The sequence below is a fragment of the Chelonoidis abingdonii genome, chromosome 1, assembly GCF_003597395.2.
Source record: "Chelonoidis abingdonii isolate Lonesome George chromosome 1, CheloAbing_2.0, whole genome shotgun sequence".
Classification (NCBI taxonomy): domain Eukaryota; kingdom Metazoa; phylum Chordata; order Testudines; family Testudinidae; genus Chelonoidis; species Chelonoidis abingdonii.
This window is the reverse complement of record NC_133769.1, coordinates 354,634,031-354,648,620: the sequence shown is the minus strand read 5'-3', so window position 1 is coordinate 354,648,620 and position 14,590 is coordinate 354,634,031. Positions and strand designations below refer to the sequence as shown.

Here is a 14,590-nt window from a genome sequence, read left to right as displayed (position 1 = left end):
ATTCTGATTACACCTACGCTCACTTTACAACAGCATAACTCCCTTGATGCAAGTGGTCCAATAGTCTTACTTATTTCTCACCATGAGCTATGTCTAAGGCTATGGCTACATTTAAAATGCTGCAGCGGCAGAGCTGCAGCTGAAGCACTGTGTATCATTACTTGTTACAGATAGACTGGGGTTCTCCCAGTGCTGTAGTTAAGCTGCTACCTTGAGAGGTGGGAGCAAGGTCAACAGATGAAGTCTTCCTTCAAACTAGTACTTAAAACACCAGCATTTAGGTCAGCTTAGCTACGGCGCTCAGGCGTGTGGGTTTTTTCACACATCTCTGAGCAACGTAGCTGGGGCGACTTAATCTTTCAGTGTAGACCAGCTCTAAGTTTCAGTACTTAGATTAGCTGAGAGTTCTTAATGAGCCTCTGCACCACTAATTCAGCAGCTTGAGGGCTAAAATTAGACTTCCTCTCCTTGGCTCTGTAACCCACCCCCTTTGCTATGTTCTGCAGCACAGTGGCAGCCCTTGCCAAGGAAGTAGCTTCTCCACAGGGAGTAGAAGTAGGAGTATTACCTGATACAGACTCCCTGGGGGCAGTGTTCTGGCACAAGGTCAGCCTACCTGCACTGGAGGACTATGCTTAGCTACAGCTATTTTCATGTTGACAAAAACAAAACAGAAAAAAGAAAAGCAAAACCACTGAGATGCTTATTTAGCACATAAAGACTTTCCAAGAGTGACTTTGCCCAAGCCTGCCTTTGATATGGTTGTTACAGGATAGACCAGCATATTTTGGATTTGTTGATGATAAATACCATGCTGACTAGCAGGGAAATTTTGCAGAGAGCCTAAGTGATTTACAAGCCCATGCTGTTGCTGCTATTGGTATCTAACCTAACTAGATTAAAGCTAGTGCAGGTAAGTCTACGCATGCTGCAATCACATCTCCAATTCATTGTGGATACTTCTCTGAAGACGTCCATGCAGTGTACTGCAGCAGTCAAAAAAGCAAACAGGATGTTAGGACTCATTAAAAAAGGGATAGAGAATAAGATGGAGAATATCTTATTGCCCTTATATAAAGTGATGGTATGCCCACATCTTGAATACTATGTACAGATGTGGTTTCCTCATCTCAAAAAAGATATACTGGCATTAGAAAAGGGTAACTAAAATGATTAGGGGTTTGGAATGGGTCCCGTATGAGAAGAGATGAAAGAGGCTAGGACTTTTCAGCTTGGAAAAGAGGAGCCTAAGGGGAAATATGATAGCGATATAAAATCACGAGTGGTGTGGCCAAAGTGAATTATGGGAAAAGTTATTTACTTGTTCCCATAATATAAGAACTATGGGCCACCAAATGAAATTAATGGGCAGTGGGTTTAAAACAAATAAAAGGAAGTTCTTCTTCACGCAGCGCACAGTCAACCTGTGGAACTCCTTACCTGAGAAGAAGGCTAGGACTATAATAGGGTTTAAAAGAGAACTAGATAAATGCATGGAGGTTAAGTCCATTAATGGCTATTAGCCAGGAAGGATAAAGAATGGTGTCCCTAGCCTCTGTTTGTCAGAGGGTGGAGATGGATGGCAGAGATCACTTGATCATTACCTGTTGGGTTCACTCCCTCTGGGTACTTGGCATTGGCCACTGTCAGTGGATAGGATACTGGGCTGGATGGACCTTTGGTCTGACCCAGTATGGCCATTCTTATGTTCTTATTCTTATGCTGACAACTTACATTTTTCTCAGTTACATTGGTGCAACCTCACAATCTTGACTTGACATGCAGCCCAGCTGGCATTGAGGGGAGTTCCGCTATTACGAATAAGAGGACTTTGTATTGTTTATGTAGCATACTTAATATGACCAGGCAGGGTAGCTGTATTTACTGTCGCTGCTTGAATATATAGTCATAGTTATTAGGGGGCTTCTGCAATTGAGATATTACCTATTTTACTGGCATCTGGTGTGTTTTCAGAATATAGCCCAAGGCATTAATCAGTTAATGTTTGCACAGCACTTTGAAGCTGAGATGTGTTATATAAATGCTAAATATTGTTATTAAGGAGAGACGATAAGGTGTGGGGGCAAAGAGGCCAACTTTAGCTGTGTTGTATTTTCCAAAACACTGTTCCATAGGACAGCTTAGATTGGTTGATGAGGTTGCTGCAGCAACACAGCCCTGTGACACATCTCTCAGTAAACGTGAGCATAAAAAGTTCTAATATTCTGAATTGAGAATGAAGCATGGATACCATATTGGGCTATATTGGGCTATTTTTAGATTTCCCCATCAGTTCTGGCTCTGTCCAAGTAATACAAAATATTACAATTATTGGTTTGACTATTAACCATTGTTTGAAAATTCTGTGCATGGCTATCTTTGCTCTGTATGCTCATTTACAGTTCTCTGATCCACATTTCCATTTCTTCTGTCAGTTAATATGAAAAACAAAGGCCCTGCAGTCAGCTCTGCACCTGTGCAGAGAAATCACTGAAGTCAATGGGCTTCACATGGGCCCAAAGATCCATCTGCAAAGATTCATTTGGAGGACCAAGGCCAATGCTACATGCCAATTAGTACAATGCAGTATAATAGAAGCGCATGTTCCACTAAGCCAACATTTCAGTTAAATCTGGTGTGTGAATTAAACAAAAGAAAATATTTAGTCTGCTGGTCACATAATACTCACCTGAGCCTAGAAATATAGCACAGCTCCTTAAAGAAACATACACCAAGAAATCACACATACATTGACTGTTCCCGATAAATGTCAAAGGCAGAGAGCATACGAAAATGGCATTTCTCCCCATGATTTAATATTCCATACAGTACATCTCTCAAAAAAGGGACCAGTGCAGCAGGAAGAGGTCTATTGTGATTAACAGGAGTGTCGTATGTGAGGTTTGGGAGATATCTATCCCTCTCTACTCAGCTCTGGTGAGCCTCAGCAAGAGGACTGTGTCCAATTCTGGGTGCCACACTTAAAGAACGATGTGGCCAAATTGGAGGGAACTATAGGAGAGCAGCAAAAATGCTAAAGGGGCTAGAAAACAGGATCTATGAGGAAAGATTTTTTAAAAAAAAGTTGACATGTTTAAACTTTAGAAAAGACTGAGGGGAACCTGATATAAAGAAGACAATGATTGATTGGTAGGACAAGTGGTAATGGGCTTCTTCTGCAGCAAGAGAGATTTAGGTAGGCCATTAGGGAAACTCATTCTAACTAGAAGGATAGTTAAGTATTGGAACAGGTTACCAAGGACGGTTGTGGACTCACTATCATGGGTGTTTTTTTATCAACAATTTAGACAGACACCAGCCCTGTCCGCAGGTCCAGCCGATTGCAGTTCCCACTGGCTGCGGTTCGCTGCTGCAGGCCAATGGGAGCTGCGGGAAGCAGCGGCCAGTAATCCCTTGGCCTGTGCCGCTTCCCGCAGCTCGCATTGGCCTGGAGCAGTGAACCGCAGCCAGTGGGAAACGCGATCGGCTGGACCTGTGGACAGAGCAGGTAAACAAACCAGCTCGGCCCATCAGGGGTCTTTCCCTACACAAACGACAACCCCAGTTTGAGAAACACATACGTGAGCTGTCTGTGTGTATGGGGGAAAGGGTCTGGTCTAGATGACCTCTCAAGGGCCTTTCCAGCCCTCATTTCTATAATGCCTCTTTGATACCACTGCTCACTGCCAGAATTGTGTTCATCCTAACAGTTTGGCTTGTGTAATAAATCTGAACATATCTCAGCCCAAATTAAATGCATACACGTTCCCTTTTACTACTTCACCTTAAGGGAAAAAAAGACAAATTATGCCTTGTGAAGGAGCCATTTGCTATAAAGTGTAAAAATGCTTTAATATTAATATTTTATAATAAAATTCATGACATATTTATAAACACTCTATCAAGCATTTACAACTGAACCACAACTGAGAGCTTGTAATGGAATAAATAAGCAAAGACACAACTCGTATGAAATATACATCTCAATTTTTATAATTGTGTGTGCTTTATTCTTTACACGAATGGAATGGAGGCGTAGAATATTTACACGTAACAGAACTGTACGCTGGAGAGTGTACTTTGTTCAGCTTCTGATTATCCCCAACTATAGCTGGCTTGAGAAACATCCTGTCAAGCAGACACACAGCATCAAGTATCAAACAAAAGCAGTCTGCGTACAGCCTGTTGCCACTCAAAAGTTCAGACTTTGGAAACTTGCCAGTTCAAACTTTGGAAACAAGTCTAGAAATTAAGATAATTAAAAGTTCATTATTCCACTGGGGGAGGTCAACGGTGTCATTTCTTTAGATGTCTCCTGCTATTCGGTGAGTGATATACCCCTCCCGCTCAAATGCTGTCTTATGTCAGGCCTTTGTGGTTAGTCTGAGCCAGATCAACGGGTCAGGAAACTGAGTATGGTGCCAACACAGTGTGAGGCAGAGGCAGAATCTGGCTCCCAGTGCTGTAGTGTTCTGCACCCAATAGCTCCTGTCACTCTCGATAGGAGCAGTTGTGTGCTGAACCCTTTTGAAAATCCACCTGCTGTTTGGGGCAGAGACGATGGTCATTTTGTTCTGTAGCACACTGGGGCCCCACTCCATGACGGGGCCTCCTACGCGCTATCCCAGTACAAATATTAAGCCAGGTGGGAGCTTAGCACTTTAAAAAATCTCAACCAGTGCTGAGGAGTTTGGCAAATCTAGCCCTTAATGTTACGGAGTAATAAACTGTTGTTTCCTAAATACAGGCTAACATGAGGGGAACTATTACATGTAGCTACAGATGAAATAAATGGGATGAGCGCCACTCAAGTCAATGGAGCAACAATGCTGTACACCAGCTGAGGATCCAGCCCTACCCCCCACCACCTTCTGAACAGAATTTAGATTGTGTTGCTGTCATTGTTGATAATGGTTTGCGCCCCATAATATATTTCAAGGGAACTGTTCCTCTTCTTATGTCTTGATGAGCAGTTATCAATGCTGCGCTAGTTGACCAGATGCTGTGTTATCATTTTTGACGGGACTGGAAAATAGATTTACTTCATTAAGAAATGGGCTCAAGTGCATGAAAACAAGTCACCAGATAAAACTCATGCATGCGATTGTGAAGAGACAGTTTGAGAGGAAAAAAATCCCCATTCAACATTGTGCCTGATGCAAGACCTCCTTTTGCTACTGGGGACCATGGTATGGCTTTAACTCTGAGGCTGTAAAAAGGGGACAGAGGCTTTCGTTCTTGAGTGCTTTTTCTACAAATATTTACACACATGGTCACTCGCTGAATAATCCTTTGGTGGACTTAAAAAGCAAAAAACCCCAACCCCCGCCCCCCCCTCACTTGACTGAATTTTGCTAAGCAAGCGTTTATAATGATGAAAGTATAACACACCATCAAACTCTCCATAGAAAAATAATACAACTAGCTGAGAAGGTGTTCACTAACTAGGTCACTAGGACACATAGCTAGAGATGGCTCATAATTATTATTAGCTCAGATTCAGCAGTGCTTTCCAGAGTGAGGATTTGAAATCCCAGTGCAAGGGAGAGATTTAACCCTGACTCTTCTTTCACGGGACTGACTTGTAGGGCCCTAGTCACACTGGCTCATCAAGCCATGCTAACTACTAACACAGTTGCATTACATATTTATTTTAGAGAGCGCCTTTAATATAAGAGGTTACAAAGTGCTAGTGTAGACAAGGGGCCTCTTTACCTGACAAAAAGGGGGAATTAAGGTAGAAAGAGAGGCTCTTGCATTGGGTAGCTAGACCACTAGAGTGTAAGTTCATTGAGCCCCAATAGCAGGTACTAAGAGAGGCCAGTGCACGGAAGAAGATTTTTGGGGAGGAGAAATAAATAGGTTGAACTATTGCTCATCTGTACAAAGATAGCAAGATGTCAGTGTGATCATTCATGGATGGACAATAAGCCATGATATTTTTGGTTCAACTTAGACCCTGTGGTGCTACACATTGTGCCAGAACATGAGAAATAGCACCAGTGATGTGATCTGGCACTTTTCCTAAAGGGTCCAGCATTTGCATGTTGTCTCGTAGACACCTGCAAGTTTTTTATATAGACAGAGAGAGATCTGCTAATGTTTACTGGTATTAGCACCAATGTGGTCTGAGGCGCCAAACTGAGTTGTTGTTTTTTTGCACCAGATGTAACTGAGTTAACTTCATATTTCTTTTCTCCCTGTCACCCAATGCAACTTCGAATGGCTGCATTAAAAAAACTGAACGGCAGCACTAACTACGCTGTAACATGAAACGCAAAACATCAAGACACAAAACAAATGGAGGTACAAACCCTACAGGAAATAAGACCTCTCACTGCTGCTGTTGGTGATTTTTTTTTAAATATATATATGTTTTATTTAAAAAATATAAGAAGTGCAATGGCAACTCTAAATTGGAAGCACAAACAACAGACAGGAAAAAATAAATAATGTACTACAGTAACCAAAGACTGATGGAAAAATTGATTGTACTCAGCCATAGTGTTACTGTTCACCGTAAAGCACAGCACATGACAAAACAGAACATTTACTAACAGGATAGTATCGTAAAAGGTCGCATGCTGAACTAAGAAACAAAGAAGCAGATGTGGTTGCTTAAAAACGGAGTTGAAAATTAGAATGGAGTTCCTGCTTTAGGATACTTGGTTATCAGTTCAGGTGGGCCTGGGCCGGACCTGAGACAATAGTACTTTGTCAGCATGGAAAAATCCATGACTTCCAGGGATCTAGGACCTTCCTGTGGATTTCTGCATAATTATCCAGAATCTAAGCTTGCTTTCTTTCCTTTTAATGTCTAGCCCTTCTGATGATGGAGATAGTTTAGAAACTCTACTGGTATTCTGTCTTTGAATCTGTGCTGGCCAGGCAGAAAAAAAATAACACTAAAGGAAGCATGAACTTCTCACATCCATTTTAATACTGTGTTAACCATGAGGCCTAATGATTGCTACATTACCCATATTGTTAACCCTGTCACTGCTGATGGCTGTCTTATAAACATCCAGCTAATCAGCCTATTTACTGAGAGTGGCTGCATGTATCTGTCATATCAGGACAGCATAGACATATAAGTCTCAAAGTTTTAAATAGACAATTGAATATTCTATCGGTAACTCGGTAACTGAAATGTTTGCCCTTAAAATGTCATTATTAAATAGGATCGAAGTAGCTACCAGCTAAAGTGTGTTGGATTCCTGCAGTATTTTGTGGGTTTTCTATAAAACGTGGTCCAGCAGCAGCAGCAAAGGCAGTTCCTCTATTTGTAACTATCCTCCAGATGTGGTACAGTGAAATCTGTATCAGTATATGAAATAAGGGCCAAGTGAAACAGCAAGCAAGAACTTCCCACCCCCCGCCCATATACCCCAAGCTGAAATTCCACGGATTTTCCCCAAATTCTCCACAAATGTCCATTGCCCCAGGCTGGTGACAACCCCTGTTGACTGTGAAATGAAATGATGACACAAGTTAGTCAGTGGCCTACCAGCAAAAAGGACTAAATGCTTCTGGCATTTCACTTACAGCATAAGGAATGATTATAAAATGTTTTCCAGTGAAGATTATGGCTCCCTTCAAGAGAGAAAATAATATACTGCATTCAAGTCACTGACATTTTGCCTCTGAAAAATCATCTGTTTCAATTTAAAGATGCATCATCCTAGTATTTCCAAAACAGTAACAACAAAAAAACCCTGTAGGGAGTAAATTTGAATTCCTTGCATGGGAATTTATCATGATTAAATAACAGGAAAGAGAAGGATTAAGTTGAAAAAAAAAAAAGCAAATTGCCATCTAAAATTTAAGAAATTATATGGTTTGATAATATTACTAGATAATTTGTTGCAAAAAGGGATAGTGCAACTTGAAGGTCCTCTTTACATTTTACAGCCAGACCAGGGTGCAAATATTTAATCTTTCAATTAATTAATCTTTACAAAATATCTCACAAAACATTTTTCACCTATAGAAATTAGTTTCTATACATCAATATATTTTAATTTTTATAAATTATTCCATCATTAAGTGCCTTCTATCAGTATAAATGATAAAATAGACAATCTAAAATTTTAAAGCTTTTCCCAGTTGTATCCCTCCTTGTCAGTTTAGGTACTGTGAATCCTCACACGTGTGAGTGGGTATGTGTGTGACGTGAAATGCTTCTGTTCTCTTCCCAACACCAAATTCCATTGAAATAAACTACAGGGGGTTATTTCCTGATATAATAGTGTGTCCAAAGGGGAGAAAGAAATGCTTGACTTGGTTTTGGAAATCAAGACATGTGCATAGTTACCAAAGTCAAGGTGTACCAACTACTGATGTGCAATGACAAGCTTAGCACCCAATCCAACGTCAATGGGAATCTTTCCATTAACTTCAATAGGAGTTGGAACAGGTTCTATGGGCTCAATCCAGCAAGGTGCACGTGGCCCTGATCCATCAAAACACTTAAGCACATGCTTAGTACCACTGACTTCAATGGGACTACCCACAGGTGTATGAACCGGGGTCAGGTGTTCAGCCCCTTGCAGGCTCAAGCCCTACACAAGGTTCAGGAGCTGAGAAACTTCTCTTTAAACCGATCAACACGCTGAGCTCAGCCACTGAAATCATTCACGATGTCCATGTGGGTGCAGTAGGTGGCTAGCTCCCTTTGGCAGAGGGTCCCCATGTCAAAAGTTTATACCTACAACAGGTCTTTTGCGCACACAACAGATTTGCTTTGTATGGTAAAAGTCTTTCTGTTCCTACCCTTTTGACCCATCACTGTCCTTCATGGCTTCAAACACTTTGTGTTGTACATTCATAAAAATTCACATTGACTGCAAGAACATAAATGCAACAAAAACAGAAAAGCCTCAAAATAGCATAGTGTAGTTTTCTTCTAAATATTCTTCCATCATAATCAGAGGTGCAGTAGCTAATTTATAACTTTTCCTTTGAAGGAATCCAGATGAAAGGCCCAGATTGTTCTTCAATTACAAGTTTGCATTGATTATATATTTCTTCTAAGCTTTCTCCTTGGACAATAGCTGCAATATGAAAACAATTCATGTTTTAATTGGTACGGTTTACAGCAGCAGTTGTCAGCACAGTTTCAATATTAATGTAGCAGTTGATAAAACTGGAAGAAATAATAATGCACATGAACTGTGCTGTGTAGTGAAAGCCATGCACCTCGCAGATCCCATATGAGGCCAATACAATGGTGATTCACCATAACAAAGATCCCGTGCCATTGCTTATTGTAAGAGTGTTAACCTGGGCTCTCCTTCGCTGTAGCCGAGAAATGCATATGGCACCTTGTTGTGCCAGCCTGAAAACCTGCATCCCAATAAGAATTCGCTTCCAAAGGAGGGCAGGATGTGGGATTTCTGTTGTGGGAAGTCAAGCTTTGCATTTTGCCATCAGACTCCCTAGGAGCCCTGCCAGTGGAGGCTGTAGCAGAGATACACAGCCCATCTTCTGCCTGACCTGGCTGTGGCCCACCCTTCCTGAACTAGTCAATGCCCACATTTCTAACCAACCAGGGAGCCCAGCTTTCTGCGGCCATAACTGCATCCTGGCAGACCATACCCTCCTGGGGGCCATGGAATTAGCCCACACCTTTCACTAATGTAAGATTTTCATTGCCGTCAGATTTTGTCGGTGAACCCAGGGAGAAGGCAAAAGCTGAACTGAAATATAGGTCACTGTTATATGTGTTCACTAAAACTTTCCTATATTCTGGGAAAAACAAAAACATTAGAAGATTAGTAGGGTGGCTCCTTAGAACATAAGTAACCAGGTAGAAACTAGGCAAAGGGCAGCTGGAGATACTTTTTTGTGCAAATCCGTTCAACCAGAGCTGGTAAAAAGATGGCATGAGTTGTTCATCATTTTTGTGTGAAACCTTCATCCCTTTATTCACTGCAATCTGCTACTTCATCAAAATATTGTGTGAAGCGCTGCGTTCAGTTGCTACAAGACATACAGTACATCACTTTGTAGTGTTTGGCCGTCTTTAGAATATAAAAATATAAATCCCCCCTTGCTTTGTCTGTAACTAATTAGTTACCCAGCGTTCGTACACTGACCCCTTTTCAAGAGCACCTCTGTATTGCCAGTGTTTTGTTGTAGCCCAAAAACCAGTCTAGATGTATTTATATTTAACCCTTCAACTTGACACAGAGGAACATGCCTCCTTTACTGCCAGAAAGAGGTGTTCTGTGTGTTACTTCCAGCACACACAACACTGCGTTTTGAAAGGTTGCTACTTGAATGAAATGTTGTGCTTTCTGAAGTTCTAGGTCTGGGGTTTTTTGTGCTCAATTTTACTGCACACATTGTAATGCTACTAGGCTATACATAAACCACAGCACACGTTGGATAAAATCCTGGTCCCATTTCAGTCAATGGCATAACTCCCATTGACTTGGCCAGGATTTCATCCAGTACTGGCAAGCTAGTGGTAAAGTATTCTAACTAGCTCTCAGTTGTGTAGTTCTGGCAACGGTTACAGTGAAATGAGATTATTTTGTTTTCCCAATGAAGATTAGACTTTGGGCCATGTGCATGTCATGTATAAGTGGGTCCCACTTAGTGAAGTTGCATCTGCTTTTGCCAACAGTGAGTTTGGTCTTGTATTATTTCATATTTTATATAGTGAAGAGATCATTTGCCAAAGAGAGAAAATTACCCTCTTGGGAAATGAATTTCAGAAGTGTCTGGCTCATCTCCCACTGCAGTTAATGGAGGCATGTGAGCTCTGTACCTCTGAAAATCAGTTCTCCTGTATTTAGCTGCCTGAATATGGATTTAGGTCCTAACTTTAAGGCAACTGAGTCTGAAAGCATCAACCTATCACCTGCTTTCCATTCTTCCATGGTAGAGCTGCAAAATTATTTACAAATTATTTGCTCTTTAAAATCCTTTTGAGGATTTGTTCACAATGGGAAGGCACATGCAGAAGTCCAGCAGGATGAAATTCTATGCTGATCAGTGCAAGTAGCTGATGCTAGGACCTGCTAAGTGAATCGCAGAATTCCTGCTGACTTTAATGGGAGCACCATTGGGACAATCAGGCCTTATCATGCATCACTGAAGTCACTAGGAGTTTTGTCACTGACTTCAATAGGCACAGAATTCACTTCATACACATGCACTGATATACAGGAAATGCTGTGCGAAGTATTGAATGCATTCAACTCCCATTGACTTCAATGGGATCTGATACTGCTCAATGTCGGGCCTTTACTGTGGCACACTATATACATGTACCACACATTCTTTCAAGCTAGAGATAGAGCTGACTCTGTGGTCATGGATTGAACCTTTGGGGAAAGGTGTTTTGAAGTGACTTCATACCTGTAAAATATTCTCCAAATTCTTGTTCTAATTTAAGTGCTCGCTCGTAGGTTTTCTTGGCTTGTTCCTCTGTAAGACGTTTATTCATTTCCCTAGAAATATATTTTTAATTAGTTAAAAGTTATTAACAAATTGAGCCTTTTATTGAATCTGAATTAAAAAAAGTTTCTAAAAGGTAAGCTGTAATTCAACCAGATATTATTGGTCTTGAGACAAGAATTATGGAGTGAAATTCTTTGGGCCATGTTGTGCAGGAGGTCTGACTAGATGATCGTCATGGTTCCTTCAGACCTCACAATTTATGCATCAATGAAAGCTTAACCTTCTGCAGTTAGACAGCTCGGAGATGCAAGAGAGGGGTGACCATGTCTCATCCTAGTGCATGCTGGGACCACAGAGAGGTCAGGGGCAGAGTGAGGGTGAGGTGATGGCAGCAATAGCAGTGCAGGAGGGACTGCTGAAGGGGGCTGTCCCTTAATACCATGGGAGGCTTTTAGAGAGCTAGAACAGGGTGTAGGCTATGTGGATCCTAAGATTACAACAGGTGTGGCTCCTGTGCAAAACTCCTACCGCATTACTGTACATCTGTTATATGTACAGGGACCTTCTTACAGTGGAACCCACACCACCACTCGTTTTATTGTAACTGGAATTTCAATTTGCATATTAATTTAGGAACTTTCATTCTATCTTCCAATAAACAGAATTTCATCGAGTGGAGTTCATTTTAAGTAGGTTGCACTGTGCATGTGCGCACACACACGCATTAGTGTATGAGAAAGAGCGTGTGTAGCGATTTCTTAGGCAGACACAGATATCTTAACATCAAGAACAAAAGAAAAATCATAGGGACAAACAAGGGCTAGACATCTCTGGATTTATAGACTCTCCTTGCAAATGAGAGCAAACGATTCTCCCTTTTTCCATGGTGAAGATACAGCTGTGATAATGTAGCAGCTTAACAGAAAAATCTCTAGCTCCCAAATAACAGGTATTACCTGTAAAGGCCTGACTGGTAACATTTATATTGTGCCACTGAGGCACAGCCGTCCTTTGGGCGCAGTGTGGAGATGCACCATCCTACTGGAGCTTGGCAAAGGATTTTGCCTCTGGAAGACGCAATCCCTCCCTAAGATTGACAGCCTGATTTGCACCCCTGTGTGCCTCTGAATATGCAGGGATTACTCTTTTTCCCGGTCCCCACACCTTCCCTCTTCCCCCACAGCCCACTTATGTGAAGGTTAAGGACCATCTGGTACTAAGTCCAGCCAATTTCTTTCCTCCCCACCTCTTCAAAAACAAAACCCAAGGAAATATAATGCGAACTCCACTCTGTTAACGTGAGTTGAAGCAGACAGTCAAAATCACAGCCAGCCACGAGAAACAAAACTTGACATTTCTAACAGAAAAGGTAGCTTGATGATGTTCCACATTGGTAGTATTTTCTGTTCCTGTTTTTTTCTAGTTAAAGGAATAGCTTCTGTAATACCATTTGCATTGTAAAATGTAGACCATATATGTACTGAACACCAGTAACATTCTTGTATTGCACTAGTTTTACCATTTGATGGAGCACCTAAGATTAGTGGTGTCTAGTATCAGAGGGGTAGCCGTGTTAGTCTGGCTCTGTAAAAGCGGCAAAGAATCTTGTGGCACCTTATAGACTAACAGACGTTTTGGAGCATGAGCTTTCGTGGGTGAATACCCACTTCATCTGACGAAGTGGGTATTCATCCACGAAAGCTCATGCTCCAAAACATCTGTTAGTCTATAAGGGCCCCAGGCATTCTATTGCTAAGAACACACGCTATCTCCACCTCGGACCAGGGTTATGTCCAGACTATTTTACACCCGGCTGCTATCTCTTCATGCTCGATGTATTATGTGACCGAGTGCCAGAAAGAAAAATGTCCATGAGTTTAGCGTTTAGTGTTACAGCTCAAAAGATTGTCCAAGTCTTAACAACAAAATCAGACCTAGTTTGCTTTATCTTTCTATAACATGGTTACTTATTTTTCAGAAGAGCAGGGAACTTTGTCAAGGCAACACAGGAACACAGCTCACACCATACATAAAGGAAGCATCCTGTATTCCACATAAACCTCATTTAATCTTCTGCACTGAAACCACATGAATATGTGGTAATGGACTGTATATGGCATGACATGTGATGCATGTAGGAGATTATGTGCATGACGATGCATAAAGAATGCTCCATGAGTGCATGACAGCATGCATTTGTTACAGTTGACCTACCCCTTATTTCTTTCATCACGACAGAACCTGCCTGATGAAATGCTGTGTTATATATCATGAGTAGTTAAGCTACAGAATGTATTTCTATAAATGTCTCTAAAGTTGGCTGTTTATAACTGAATGTGTAACCCATGAATGCTGCTTCAGCAATCACACAATGTTTGTAGCAACTCTCTGTAAAATACAGTATTCCTCACTTCGGCTCCATCACTCCAGAGGGTAGGTTTTTATAGAGTATGAGAGAGGTTTATTTGAAAACATATGTCAGTCATTTATGGGTTATATTAACAGGTCTGGAATTGATTATGTCTCATAGTACAAGTTTCAACATTACCATTCATGAAGGATTGCTTTCTACAAGTCTTCAGGCTGGACCTCACTCATGCTAAGGCCTTGTTACTGTACTGCAGTGGAAGACCCTTAGATATTGCAGAGTGATGTAAAGGAGCCCTACGCCTGGTCTACACTGGGAAGGAGGGAGGGATCAATCTAAGTTACGCACTTCAGCTACGTGAATATGTAGCTGAAGTCACATACTTAGATCTATTTACCAAGGGGTTCACTACAGTGAATGACTGCTGCACTCCCCATCGACTCCACCTGTGCCTCTTGCCGAGCTGGAGTACAGTCGACGGGAGAGTGCTCAGGGTCGGTTTATTGTGTCTGACTAGACGCGATAAATCGATCCTGCTGGATCGATTGCTGCCCACAATTTGCCGTAGTGAAGAATACCCTTAGTGTAAATGAGAATTGAGCCCTTCAGTTTTATTTAATCATTTCAGCAACAAGTCATCTCTATCGTTTGTCTTTGTGTTTGTTCTCATGGGCATTTTTTGTCGAGTGTGGTTTAGTTGGTAATTATATTGATGGTGACATGTTTCATGACAGGGAGTCTTGTTAAGTGTAGTTAAATCTATGCTGGTCTATGCACGGTTATGTACCAGTACAACTACCGGTATTTTGCTAT

At 41.4% G+C, this 14,590-nt stretch overlaps 1 protein-coding gene across 15 annotated transcripts in view; it reads right to left on the bottom strand.

Annotated features, from left to right (window-relative positions):
* Positions 1-7,385: 7,385 nt before the first annotated feature.
* The window catches only part of DLG2 (discs large MAGUK scaffold protein 2), a 1,558,615-nt gene continuing 1,551,410 nt past the window's right edge, over positions 7,386-14,590 (bottom strand). For all 15 annotated transcript variants that reach the window (XM_075061772.1, XM_075061757.1, XM_075061758.1 and 12 more), the window contains 2 exons: positions 11,368-11,459; positions 7,386-9,053 (listed from right to left, as the gene is read on the bottom strand). In XM_075061772.1, the coding sequence (XP_074917873.1) occupies positions 8,947-9,053; positions 11,368-11,459 (199 nt within the window). In that variant the 3' untranslated portion in view covers positions 7,386-8,946. The remainder of the gene's footprint in view (positions 9,054-11,367; positions 11,460-14,590) is intronic.